Source organism: Benincasa hispida, chromosome 4 (genome assembly GCF_009727055.1).
Source record: "Benincasa hispida cultivar B227 chromosome 4, ASM972705v1, whole genome shotgun sequence".
Classification (NCBI taxonomy): domain Eukaryota; kingdom Viridiplantae; phylum Streptophyta; class Magnoliopsida; order Cucurbitales; family Cucurbitaceae; genus Benincasa; species Benincasa hispida.
This window is the reverse complement of record NC_052352.1, coordinates 38712863-38727103: the sequence shown is the minus strand read 5'-3', so window position 1 is coordinate 38727103 and position 14241 is coordinate 38712863. Positions and strand designations below refer to the sequence as shown.

General features: G+C 31.1%; 1 protein-coding gene across 1 annotated transcript; it reads left to right on the top strand.

The window, feature by feature from the left end:
• Positions 1-3346: 3346 nt before the first annotated feature.
• On the top strand, positions 3347-10517 carry LOC120075173 (glutamate receptor 2.8-like). Its single transcript, XM_039028366.1, has 6 exons — positions 3347-3725; positions 5648-5883; positions 6624-7691; positions 8377-8689; positions 8769-9169; positions 9781-10517. Exons 1-6 carry the CDS (start codon positions 3464-3466, stop codon positions 10375-10377), a joined length of 2877 nt encoding a protein of 958 aa, XP_038884294.1. The 5' UTR covers positions 3347-3463; the 3' UTR covers positions 10378-10517.
• Positions 10518-14241: the final 3724 nt, after the last annotated feature.

Genomic DNA, 14241 nt, shown 5'->3' with positions numbered 1-14241 from the left:
TTTAATTTTTTATTATGGTATAACCAAGATCGGTACAAATTAACTTCTAGAGATTGACTTTAATATTTATTGAAAGCACATACGCTAAAATTGAACAAACTAAAGACTAAAATAGTATTTACCTACGAATTTTTTCCCCTTTTTTTCTTAAAAAACTTAATCTCCCGCCCAATATATCAAAGATTATATAGATTTAAAATATTATGTGTGCCAAAATGTTCGTGTTTATTATATTTTCTTTTTACTCAGAGAAGTTCAAACTTTTACTTTAGTTTTTCTTAAAAAATCACTTTGGTCATTGTGATAAATTGTTTAATAAATTGGATATCATAAGCATGACAAGATTTCGTTTTCCTTTTTTAATAGGAAACCTTTTTACATATAACTTACTTAATCAGTAGATATTTATGTTTAAACATGTTATGGTGTATATTTAGTTAGACTAGAAATCGTTGCCAATATAGTAATTAAGTCTAAAATATTAACAAATATAATATAATGTAAAAAAAATTATAAATATGACAAAATTCATATAGTTTATCAGTGATAGACCATATTGCTGATAAAAGTCTATCAGCATATAGATTTTGCTATATTTGTAATTTTTAAAAAAATACTATTATACATTTATCATTATCTTTAAAAATGCTACATTCTAAATTATTATTTAGATTTTTTTTTTTAAAAAAAATATACGTACTAAAATGAAATATTTGAGCATTCAACGATAAAAAAAATTGAACATTCCAGAAAATTTGGGACCAATATAAAATAAGCATTTTCTGAATACATACCAAACACTAAAGCACTAAAATATGGTGATAATAGATTCAAAGTTTGGAAAAATAAGTTGCTCTGTTATATTAAAATATTGCGGTTGGACTAAGATAACATTTATATCTGGAAAAATAAAATACGAAGTTGATAAAATAAAGTAGAAAATTTTAACAAATTTATTCCTAATCGAGGAGTCATAATCTCAAGAAAGCCAAAAATCTACTAATTATATTGAAAAGAAAAAAAAAAGTAATTATTTCAGAAGTTAATTAATTGACGGTTCACAATTTTAAAATGGTTAAAATTATTTCAATTAAGATTAGTTTGGAATTATTATATACTTTATAATACTGGTTGGTAATCGGGGTTTAAAAGAAAACATTGAGAAAATAAAATAGTATTTAATAAGTATTAATTTTAAATTACAAGAAATTAGTTATGATATTTAGTAAATTAATTTGACTTATGAATTAAATTGTTTAGAATTTTATATGGTTTGATTTTACCTAATTTTGTTTAATTCAACTTATTTAATAAAAGTTTAAAATAGTTACAAAAGCTATTGAGAAATTTTCACATATAGAAAAAATGTCAAACTATTTATAAAAATAGTAAAAAAAATACTAATAAACACGGATAAACTTTGATCAACCTCTATCAATGATCTGTTAATGATAAACTTGTATCAGTTTCAATCACTGATAGACTTCTATAGCATCTATTTGTGATAGACATCAACAACAATATCTATCATAACTATAATTAAATTTTCCTATTTGTGTCTATATTTTTTTTCTTCTTATTTTTGTATTTTTGAAAATTTCCTAAAATTAAAAGTTTTTTGCTTTTTTTGAGTAAAAATTTGAGAATAGACATGTGACAAATTCTCTAAAAAAAAAAAAAAAGAAAAAAGAGGAGATTAGATATGACAAAAATATATCAAATCTCACCCCAAACAAAATGAACCTTTCATTAAAAGAAAATGAACGTTTGTTTTCTGTGGTTAATATGACGACATAAACCCAGTCGTCGTTTTATTAACAATATTTCCGATCCGACACGTCGTGAGGAGCCCACAACCTTCGACGTGGCTCAAATCCATGCCGTTAACATATATATACATATATATACATATATATATATTCCTCTATTTTCTTCCACAGTGAGATTCTATTGGCTTGGACCAAATCAAATCCGTGCCATTAAATATAAAAATATATATATATATAATATTATCTGTCCCTTTTCTTCAGTACAGCGCTTTAATTTGGTCCAATAGAATCAGGATAAAATTGTGCATGTAAGTAAAATATTGCGTCTTTTGATTAAGTCAACGTCAACCTGCCTTGATTAACAAGTATTATCATCAAAATATTAACTTTCAAAACTATACAATATTAGCTATAATTAATTTGATCATGTCACTTTGATTTTTTTTTCTTTCAAAAAACCAATTTTCATCCATAATTTATTTCGTTATATCACACTAGACTCTAAACTTAGGCCGCATATACTTTCTAATAAATATAATCAATCAATTTTAATACTAACCATTTGATTTTTTTTTTTTTTTTAAATTAAGCATATTTCATCTATATTTCTTACAATGATTTGTATTTTTCTTAAGTACAATAGTTGAATTCTTAGTCAAATTCCAAAATTAGAAACAATTTTTTGAAAGCTACTTTTTTTAATTTTCAAAATTTTGCTTGATTTTTTAAACCATTGGTGAAAAATAGATAAATCGAAGAAATTAGGAGATGAAAGTAATGTCCATAGACTTAATTTTTAAAAATAAAACGGTTACCAAATGAAGCTGATTACCAAACGGGGTCTATAAAGAGCAATGATTAAGTGCAACTAACTCTTGTGCTTCCCACACCACCACACAAAAAATAAATTAGAAAAAATATATTTTTTTAAATGAAAAAATGCCATGTGGTAGTATTTCATTTAACTATATTTGAGATGCACCAAGATAGATACATGTAAGGGAACATCCAAGTTTTTCTCGTCCATAAAATCTATTGAAAAACTCGATAAAGCGTCTTAACCTAATTATAAAACAAATTTAACAAAATAAAAATGTTTCAAAGTTTGAGGGTGGACAAAAACTTTGTGATTGAAATAATTTTTTTTAAAAAAAGTAATAATGTAATAAGAAAGACATTTTCCTATCTTCCGTCTCTTTCATAATAAGATAAGTAGGGTTAGCAACGGGATTGAGGCGGGGATGGGACGGGAAGAATTCCCATCCCCGCCTCCGTCCTCACCAATTGAAGGCAGGACGGAGACGAAGATTCCTGGCCAGAGAAACGGGTCTCTCATCCCCCTTTTTTTAATAATAATAATAATAATAATTAACCGGGGCCGGGGCCGGGGCCGGGGCGAGGATACCCTCTTGTATCCAATCGGGGATTCGATTATAATTCCTAATTTGATCCATCTCCGGTCAAATCGGAGATTCTCCGTCTAGATAGAAATGGGACCCGCGGAGATCCACTCTCATGAATTTTTATCAACTCTAAAGGTAAGATCATGGTCAATGGTGATATTCCATTACCCCATTCAAAATTTCATTATATAACATCATCCACCGCCATTTATTTTCTTTTACCCTTAAACCCCTTCTTTCAAATTTCTCTCGCACAAAATATTGCACCCTTCTTATTCTCTCTTATATTAAATGAATAACCTCAATCCGGTGGCTTTATGTTTCCTTGCAGGCTGCGCCGTGTTCTTCGCCACCACGACGGCTCAGAATGCGAGCACCGTGCCGGTGGACGTTGGGGTGGTGTTGGATATGGAGAGTTGGATTGGGAAGATGGGGTTGAGTTGTATCGACATGTCGCTTTCGGACTTCTACTCTCTTAATCCTCACTATAAAACCAGAATTGTTCTTCACCCTAGAGATTCCGGCCGAGATGTCGTCGGAGCGGCGGCTGCAGGTTCCTTTTCTCTCCGTACTTTGATTTTTCTTTTTTTTGTTTTTTTTCAGCTGCCATTTTAGACTATTTATTATTATTATTTTTTTAAGAATATCATATGAAATTATCCACACCGTTGGATAGTAGTATACGTACATCGCCAAAATTCTGAGTAGTTGGCTTTATCATCTCGCTGTAATTATTAATGGAAAAATATGATACTTACTTGGATTTTTTTTTCTAAATTTTATTGTTTTAATTAATATGTGCAGTGTATTGCTTCTTTTTTTCTTATAGTGTTATGACAATAATTTTTGGATATTTTGGCATTGTTTCAATTCATTGGTGGATGTTAAAGTTGTACCTGTCTGAGTAAAAAATTTTGTTGATATCACTATTTATTTTTATTTTTTTAAAAAAAATAAGTTTATAATAGATTAATATCTATTTCTACCCATAAACTTTTATGTTGTTGTGTAATCCACTTTTTCTATCCATGTTTTCAAAAGCTAAAGTCAAATTTATTCAAATGGTTTTTTTATGATATAAGATGAAACTCTAATTAACATATGGATGCTATAGAAGAAAGAGACATATAAATTTTGAAAATAGAAAATAAAAAAATAAAATATTTGTTAAACGGAGTTTTAGACAGATAATTAGAAACTTTTTCTATTTTATATAACTCTTTTACTCCATATGCCATTTTGCTGAGTATCATGTGATATATAATCTTTGGAAAATATTAAAGGAAATAAAGAAAACAAATTTAAGAAACATGTAGTCTAAACAAAAATTACTCAAGCATTAAGAACTAAACCATATTATTATTATTATTATTATTATTATTATTTTAATATAAGTTCAGTTAAAACTTTGATTTAAACAATATTAATAAATATTATATTTCAAAATATTTTGCAAATGACCATAAATTTCTATTTTTGATAGAAAAAGGGTAAGAATTAACCCATGTAAAAATCACCACATTTATTCTTTGTTATTATTCCTAATATTTTCTAAACAATTATTTTTTTAGTTCAATATTTTCTCAAACTTGAAAACTATATGTTTCTTAATGATTACAACTTTTTGAAAATTTAATAAACCAATCAATTTCAAGTCTATACCAATAATAAATTATTTTGACTTTATTATATGATCATTTGATGAATCAATATGCTCCTTAATAAGCATTGGAGATACAAATTCAAGGTGCTTCTACAATTCATCAAATGGTGTAAATCTGTTAATTTACGACCATGTTTGATAACTATTTGGTTTTTAAAAATTAAACCTTATATCATCTACATTTCTTATAATGATTTGTATTTTTCTTAATTACAATAATTAAATTCTTAGCCAAATTCAAAAAACAAAAACAAAGCTACTTTTTTTAGTTCTGGCTTGGTTTTAAACCATTAGTGAGAAGTAGATAACAAAAAAAGAAGTTTGAAGATAGAAATGATGTCCATAGACTTCATTTAAAAAAAAATAAAAAATAAAATAAAATGGTTACCAAACGGGTCCACATTATAATGATTTTATCAAGTAATTTTGTTAATTAAAAATCCAAGCTTAATCACAAAATTAAGCTGGTATAAAAAAAACAATTTAATTAATACTTTCGTACTATTTTCATTTATTTAAAAAGTAATGTAACCTATTGAACTAATTAACTAAAAAGGAAAAAAAAAATCCTAAAGCAGCTAAAAGAAGGATTAGAAAAGACTCAGACCGGACTAAATCAAACAAAACAAAATGGACAGAGATATCTCTTTCAATGTAAAGTTAAATAAAATCAAACTTATTTATATTATTTAACCATCAAACTGACTTTTATTAAGTAATTAAAGTAAATGAATAAAAAAAAAAAAAAAAAACTTTGTATTTTATTAAAAAAATTGATTGTAAATTATAAGATTTGACTTTCAATGGAACAGCTGTTGATCTGATAAAGAACAATAAAGTTCATGCAATTTTGGGACCAACGACTTCAATGCAAGCCAACTTCGTGATCGAGCTCGGCCAGAAAGCTCACGTCCCCATCCTCACCTTCACCGCTTCCAGCCCCGCTCTCGCCTCCCTACGCAGCCCCTACTTCTTCCGTCTAACCCAAAACGATTCTGCTCAAGTCACCGCGATTAGCGCTCTCGTCAAATCCTATAATTGGAGACAGGTCCGTCCTACACTCTACACACAAATTTCGAGTTTTATTTTATAATCCTTTCGTTTTTTATTTTTAGTTTATATAAATTAAGTCTATGTTTTTCTATCTAAATTTTAAAAATAAAGACAATTTTTTTTTTTTTTTTTAATTTTATTTGGTAACTATTTCATTTTCTTTTTTATATATTTTTGTTTTTGAAAATTAATCTTATTTTTTCTCAATTTCTTATCATGATTTGTATCACTCATCAGTATAAGAATTAAATTCTTAATTGAATTCCATATATACAAATATGATTTGAAAAATTACTTTGATTAGTTTTTAAAATTGGACTTGATTTTTGAAACATTAATAAAAAGTAGACTACAAACCAAGAATTTTAGTGGTAAAACAAATGTTTAAAGACTTAATTTTTAAAATTAAAAAACAAAAACTTTTGAAAATGATAGTAAAATGTACGTAAAAATAATTTTAAAATTTTAAAGGTGAAATGAGTTTTTATAAATTTAATTTTCAAAATTTTAAAATAAAACTTGGTTACAAATAGGGACTAAATTATTTTTTAAAAATTATTATTTTTATTATTTGGAATTGGGTTAAAATTTCAATATTTTACTTTAACAAATAGCAAAGCGCCATAATAAATTGAGAAGAAATATACTACATTTTTAAAAACGAAAAAAATGAAAAACCAAAATGTTAACAAGACCTTGATGGCTTACCGTAAAACTTATACTTCATTCTTCCAGGTAGTTCCGATCTACGAAGACGACGAATTTGGAGACGGGATGTTACCGTACTTGATCGACTCGCTACAGAGCGTGAACGCGCGCGTTCCGTACCGGAGCGTCATCGATCCGTCGGCCACGGACGACCAAATCGAAGAAGAGCTTTACAAATTGACGACAATGCAAACCAGAGTGTTCGTAGTACACATGGTTCCGTCGTTAGCAGCTCGATTATTCATGAAGGCCAACGAGATCGGAATGATGACAGAAGGCTACGCTTGGATTCTAACCGGCGTAACAACAAACGTACTCGATTCCATGGATTCCTCTGTTCTAAACGCCATGGAAGGAGCTTTAGGTGTAAAAGCATACGTCCCAAAATCACTAGAACTCGACAGTTTCAAAATCAGATGGAAACGAAAATTCCTAATCGAAAATCACATCCTCAACGAACCTCAATTAGACGTCTTTGGATTATGGGCTCACGATGCAGCTCGAGCATTAGCAATGGCGGTTGAGAAAACAGGGGACACAGAGTTCAGATACAAAAACAACCCAATAAATGAATCGAAGAATAATCTCACGGATCTTCAAACTTTGGGGGTTTCTGAAAATGGGGAGAAAATTCGAGAGGCGTTGTGGGAGATGAAGTTCAAAGCGCTAACAGGGGATTACAGGATTGTGAAGGGGGAGCTTCAATCGGCGAGTTTTGAGATTGTGAATGTGAATGGGAATGGGGAGAAAAGGGTGGGATTTTGGAATGTGGAAAACGGGTTGACTAAGAATTTGAGTCAGAGTGGGACAAAACCAGTGATTTGGCCGGGGGATACGGCGGCGGAGCCGAAAGGGTGGGAGTGGCCAGTGGCGGGGAAGAAGCTGAGAATTGGGGTGCCGGTGAAGGAAGGGTACAGTGAGTTTGTGAGAGTGTGGAAAAACGGAACAGGGGCTGAAGGGTATTGTATGGATGTTTTTGATGCAGCAATTGGGATGCTTCCTTACGCCGTTCCGTTTGATTACGTTCCGTTCGCATTTCCGAACGGTTCTAGCGCTGGATCGTACGATGACCTCATCATCAAAGTTAATGAAGGGGTGAGTTATGAGTATGAGGATAACTAAACTCCTTTCTGATCATCTAGACTCCGTTTCATGGTTTTTATTACTTCTTTTAATGTTATTTCTTTAGAAAAATTAACTGAGAGATGGTAACATTTCCGAAAAATTGAGATTAAAATTATAAATGGATAAAATTGAAACCAAACTCAAATCTCAATCGTAAAATTGTGATATTTTGAAATAAATTAAAGTGAAATCAAACTAGTTTAAAAATATAATCTTTTGAAATTTATAAACTAAATCCAAAATCTATGACCAGATAACTATTTTTCTTAATTTATTGTCTAGTTGTAGGAGTGTTTTCAAAATTAAACCAATTTAAAAAAACTAAAAAAAAAATTGTAAAAAAATTCCTCTTATTTTTTTTGTTTTTTATATATATTTTTAATGATGGGGATTAGTTACTAGTAAAATGAAAAACAAACAAGAAGATTTAAAAAACAAACATAATTTTCAATCACAAATATATCAATCATGCTCAAAGTATTATTAATATTTAGATTAAGCTCTCAAACTATAGAGTATATTTTTTTATAGAAATTTATTAGAGTCTATAAGGAGTAAATTTGTTATATCTACCATTATGTAAACATTGTTATAGTCTAAATTATTAGCTTAAAAGTAAAAATTAAAAGTGTATTTGTGTTGAATTGGTGGACAGTTCTTCGATGGCGCAGTAGGAGACATAACAATCATAGCAAACAGATCCAACTACGTAGACTTTACATTGCCATTCACAGAATCAGGAGTTTCAATGGTGGTTCCAACACAAGGCAACTCCAAAAACAGAGCATGGCTTTTCTTAAAGCCTCTAACTTTAGACCTTTGGATCACAAGCTTCTGCTTCTTTGTCTTCATGGGCTTTGTTGTTTGGATACTCGAACACAGAACCAACGAACAATTTCGTGGTCCTCCCTCTCATCAAATCGGCACAAGCCTCTGGTTTTCCTTCTGCACCATGGCCTTTGCTCAAAGTAACCAACCTTAAAATTCCTTCTTTATTCTTCAATTAACTCCAAAAACTACATTTAATCATGCCCATTTTCTTTTCAGGGGAAAGCTTGGTAAGCAATTTGGCAAGATTCGTGGTGTTGATATGGTTTTTCGTTGTGTTTATTCTGACTCAGAGCTACACAGCAAGCTTGACTTCTCTGTTAACAGTTCAACAATTGCAACCAACGATTACAGATATAAATGTGTTGTTGAAGAATCAACCATGGGTGGGATATCAAGATGGTTCGTTTGTTTTCGGGTTGTTGCGCTCTGTTGGGATTGAGAAACTTAGGCCTTATGATGCTCCTGATCAACTCCATGAGATGTTTAGACTTGGAAGCAATAATGGCGGAATTGATGCTGCTTTTGATGAAATCTCTTATGTTAAACTCTTCCTTTTTAAGTTTCCTGATAAGTACATCATGGCTGATCCCAGCTACAAAACCGATGGATTTGGATTTGTAAGTAATTAAACTTCCCCTGCTCTGAGTTTAAGCTTTTGAGTTCCGTTGGCTAGGAAGACGCATGGATAGGACACGATACGGTTGATAATATGTCATTTCTTAAAAATCTAGGATACGGCAATGATACGCTTATCAAACTATAGATTTTAAACAATATATGCATATTGTTATTTACGTGTCTTTTTAATTTACTCAACAAATATTCTATGCATGTCTAACATATTTGTTGTACTAACAATACGTGTCCCGCAAGTGTCTGATACCTACATACTAGGAAAACTAAAGTGCTTATACTTTTTAGTTTATCAGAATGCCTTGAATTTGTTATCTAGAATTTTCAAACGATCAAGTACAAGGGTTCAAGGACTAACGGCCCCAAAACTTAAGTTGTATTCGTACTTGTCTTATTTACGTTGTTTACAATTTTCATCATAAGGTTTAGATGAGTATTCTATATAAACTCTCTAATCTTAAAGGTGTTTCTTGATCTGAATTTGAATTTGTTCTTGTATCACGCAAATCTCTACATTGATTCTATATTATTTTACATTTTCTATTCATCTTTGAATGTCAATTTCATAACAAGTTTAATGGTGATTTTGTAACAGGCATTTCCAATGGGTTCGCCATTGGTGGCTGACGTGTCAAGAGCCGTTTTAAATGTGACGGAAAGTGAGAAGATGAACCAAATACAAAAGAAATGGTTTGGTGAACAATGCAACTCGTTGCCTACTGGCTCAAAGGTCACTTCTTCAAGGCTCAACCTTGACAGTTTTTGGGGGCTATTTCTCATTACCGGCAGTGCTGCAATCATTGCTCTTATTGTCTACTTTATCATTTTTCTCTGCAAAGAACAGCACACGCTCCGTCGCACTGTCAATGAAGGCTCGAACTCTTCCTTTCGAGATAAAATTCGAGCGTTGCTCAAAACTTACGACCAAAGAGACTTGACTTCACATACATTTAGAAAGAGTAATCTTCATCAGGGGGACAAAACGATTCGTATGATCGACGGTGGGTCCGTTAAAGCCTCACCGAGTCGATCAAATTATTCAGTTAATGACACTAACTTTGAGTTATTCTCTGAATCGGGGAATTCGAGTCCCATGAATCATCGAGCTTTGGAAATGGTGGTGAGACCTACCATGGAGACAGCTTTGGGAAATGGAGAAGAAATAACTGAAATCCATGTGAATAATAATTGATTAGTCCGTAGGTTTTAGTTTTGGGGGGCTGAAGTTGGGAATTTGGAAAGTTTTTGGGTGTACTTTTTTGTGGATAGATTTGACTTTCTTGTACACTACAAAAACTCCCTTTGCTAGCGACTAGGTTTTTTTTTCCCTCTTTTTCTTTTTCAGTGCATTCTCCCCCTCTTTTTCTTTTTCTTCTTCTTCTTCTTCTTTTTATTTTTTTTAACGAAGATGCACCAATATTTGTACATTTCTTTTCATCACTCGTGTAAAAAATATTAAAATAGTTCAAAAAAAGAAAAAACAATATTTGTCATCTGACAAATTATGATTAAAGAATTTGATAGAATGCACAAGGATAAATAATGTCCAAGATCATTTTATTTTGTTATATAAAATAAAAACAACTCAACTTTTGTCCAACAAATTTCCCTCACATATTTAATTTATTTTATTTAAATATGCATCACCTAAATTTAGTTTGTTTCATTTTCTCTCTCTTTTAATTTGTTTTTTTTTCCATTTTCTCTCTCTGATTAATTTCCAACTCTTCACATTCTTTTTTATTTTTTAAAACTTTTTTCACTCTCGATTTTTTCTTCTTTACCAATTTCTTCATTTTTTTTCATTTGAATGCAAAAAAGAAGAAGATTTTATTTATTCTTTAAATATATAAATATATGGTTTATTCATCTCTAACAAGCAAGTCTTCTTTTTATTTTTATTCGAACCAATTTCAACACTTCCATCTATATTCTTCCTATTTTTGTTTCCCTTGCACTATTCTTTTAATTTTTTTTTGTTAAAATTAAACTTATTCTGAAAATTCAATAAGTTATTATTAAATATATGAATTGCTTATTTCGTTTTAGAAATAAATCCAATAAACTAAAAGATCCATAACTATTACATGAGTACTTGAACTTCATGTGGAGACATAAAAGTGGATAAGGTTTGAGTGAATAATCAAAATACTCTATAGTATATGAACAAGGTTGGGTGCCTTTTTCTGGTAACACTATCACATGCGACCCACTCTGTAGTTGTTACAAGGAGTTGTAAAGTGTTACAAACGAAGTGATCCTAATTCATACATGTAATGACATGAGGAGTGGAGCCGTCTTGTGCAATGAATTTGTACAAGATCGGACCAGAAATAAGTCACTCTTACCTTATAACACTGTTTATTGTTTAAGACTGACTATTTCAAAGCGATGTCCTAGGTAACTTGACCTTAATCCTCAATTAATTATGAACTTCTGTTTATTCGGGATTATCCTTAGATTTGCATAGGTGAGGGTTGGCTCAACAGCGCCGGCTCAATAAACCTCCATTTTAGGGGTAAGACTGGGTAGATAGTTGGGACATAAGATGCAAGATGAAATTCTCTCCTACCCGCTTTAAGGGATAGTAGAGAGGTCGTTCCAAGTGTTGACTCTGGGTTTTGAACAAGGAGCCCCATCCTCTCATTGGCCCGAGAGGGACTCAGTTTATTGATTGGATCACAAACTAATTTTTCATTAGAGGATCAGTGGGACTTAAGGAACAAGAGGTAATCTCGGGGATAAAACAACCATTTGACCCAACCATTATTACGAACAACCTGTGAAGGGTTAACTTACTAATCATGGTTATATCGAGTGGATATAATAAATCTACAGTGAGGGGAGGGACCTAATAGTTAACGAATTGAGGTTAATTCGATGTAAAGAGTTTAACCAATTAATCTCGGATCGTTGGAGCCCATGATCTATAAGTCCACGAGGTTCCCCTACTAGCTCATAAATAGATTAGCCTTAGAGTAGCGTGATAAGTTAATTTGAAACGTTCGAATTAGAATTAAGGGAATCGGTAATTATATGTGATATAATTACGCGTTTAATTTTAGAATTAAATGAAATTGGAGAACTAATTAATATTTAAATATGATTTAAATATTAAATTCACGAATAGGGATTGATGATGGTGGAATTAGTGTTAAATTAATTTAATATTTGATATTGAATTAATTAAATTGTTTAATTAATTATTTATTATTAATTTTATTAATAAATTAATTTTGTAAAATTAATGAAAATTTCAATTTTGAAAACAAAAATTGATTTTGGAAATCAGTTGCAAAAACAAAATTGAAAAGATGGAAAATGAAAAAAGTGGGATTTCTCCAATTTCCATTTCTAGTAGCTCACACATTCTCCACCATGGTTTTCAGTCAAAATTTCCAAGCATGAGGTGCAATTCATGCAGCAATCCTCTTTATATGATGGTCTTGCAATAAATAGAGAAGATTGAAGTGGAAATCGGGATGCACTTGATAAGTTTTTGCTGAAAAACTTGAGGTTGAAGAAGGACTTCTTCCATAGTGCAGTAGTGATCTTCTCAAAATTACTTTTATTCAAGCTTATTTTGAGTCCCATAACTCAATCTAAGGCACCAAAAGAATAGTAGGGAAGGCCTTGAGGTGGTTCACAAGTTGATTTGGAGAAGATTTGCAGCTGGAATCGAGATTCAAGTGGTTCTACAAATGTATGTCATGAAACCCTCTTATTTGTTTATGAGCATGCTTAATTTAATGCCAAAATTAATGAATTAGAATGCTTAATGATCCGTTTTTCTTTTGCTGCGTGTTTTCTGCTTCTAACAATTTATATCATATCATCATTTAAGCATTCAATTTGGTTTAATTTTGGTTTGGTGGGTGGTGTTCATGAGATATATGAAAATGGTGCACTGATATAGTGTTCTTGTGAAAAAGATCTTAATCTTTCTCCTCCATATTAATCTTCCCCTCTAAACTAAAATAGTCAGAGCCCACTACTCCTGGGTTTTCACCCTGAGAATACCAAGGTAACATTGTGGTAGTGTCCAGGTTTTGGTTCGAGATCTATCTTGAAAGAAGTCTTCAAATTGTACGTGACTGTTCGGAGAAATTCATGAAGAAAAGGTTCTTCAAAAGTAATATTTCCTGAACTATTTTCTTGTAATAGCATGCTGTAATTTAATTTAAATGCATGTATATTTCTATGTTTACTGTAAAATTTATATTCGATAATTAATGAAATTTGGTCGATCCGCTTCCACTCAAGGTTCTCCTCATATGTCTTCCTTCAATTAAAATGTTAGTAATAAACGACTCTTTGTTGGAGTTGATGCCCTAAATCTTGTGGGTTTCGTAGTTTGTAAATTATTTGTCCACGAATTACTTATTTAATAAAATAAAATTGTTTGACATTTAGTCTACATTAACTCAAATCCAATAAACTAAGATCCTAGGTTATTTAATATAATTTAAACATGTATGTGGTGACATACAAATGGATCATGTTTAAGCAATACCTGAATGGTTTGTAGTATATGGATAAGATTGGGTCCTTATCCTGGTGACACTACAGATATAGCCCACTTTGTAATTGTTACAATTGTTGTAAAGTGTTAAAAATGATCTAATCCTGATCGTTTATGTGGAGATATGTGAGTGGGGGTATCCTATACAAAGAGTTCGTATAAGACTGAACCACAAAATGATTAGTCTCTCTTTATAACACCGTTACTTGAAAAGACTTACATTTCACTAGGATGACCATAGGTAACTTAACCTTAATCCTGAGTAAGTTGTGAACTCATATGAAGGTGGTCCTTTGATCTGTATGGGTAAGAGTGGCCAGATTTTCGACTCAATATGCCTACCATTTTGGGATTCGTTCGAGTGGAAAGCAGGGAACACAGCTACACAAGATGGAATTCACTTCGTTTTGGTCATAGGGTAAGTATATGAATTGCTCCCATAAGGGCTGATTATGGGTCTTGAACAAGGCACCTCACCTTCTCATTGCCCAACAAAGATTCTATTTATAGTAAGATTATAACTAATTGTTCATA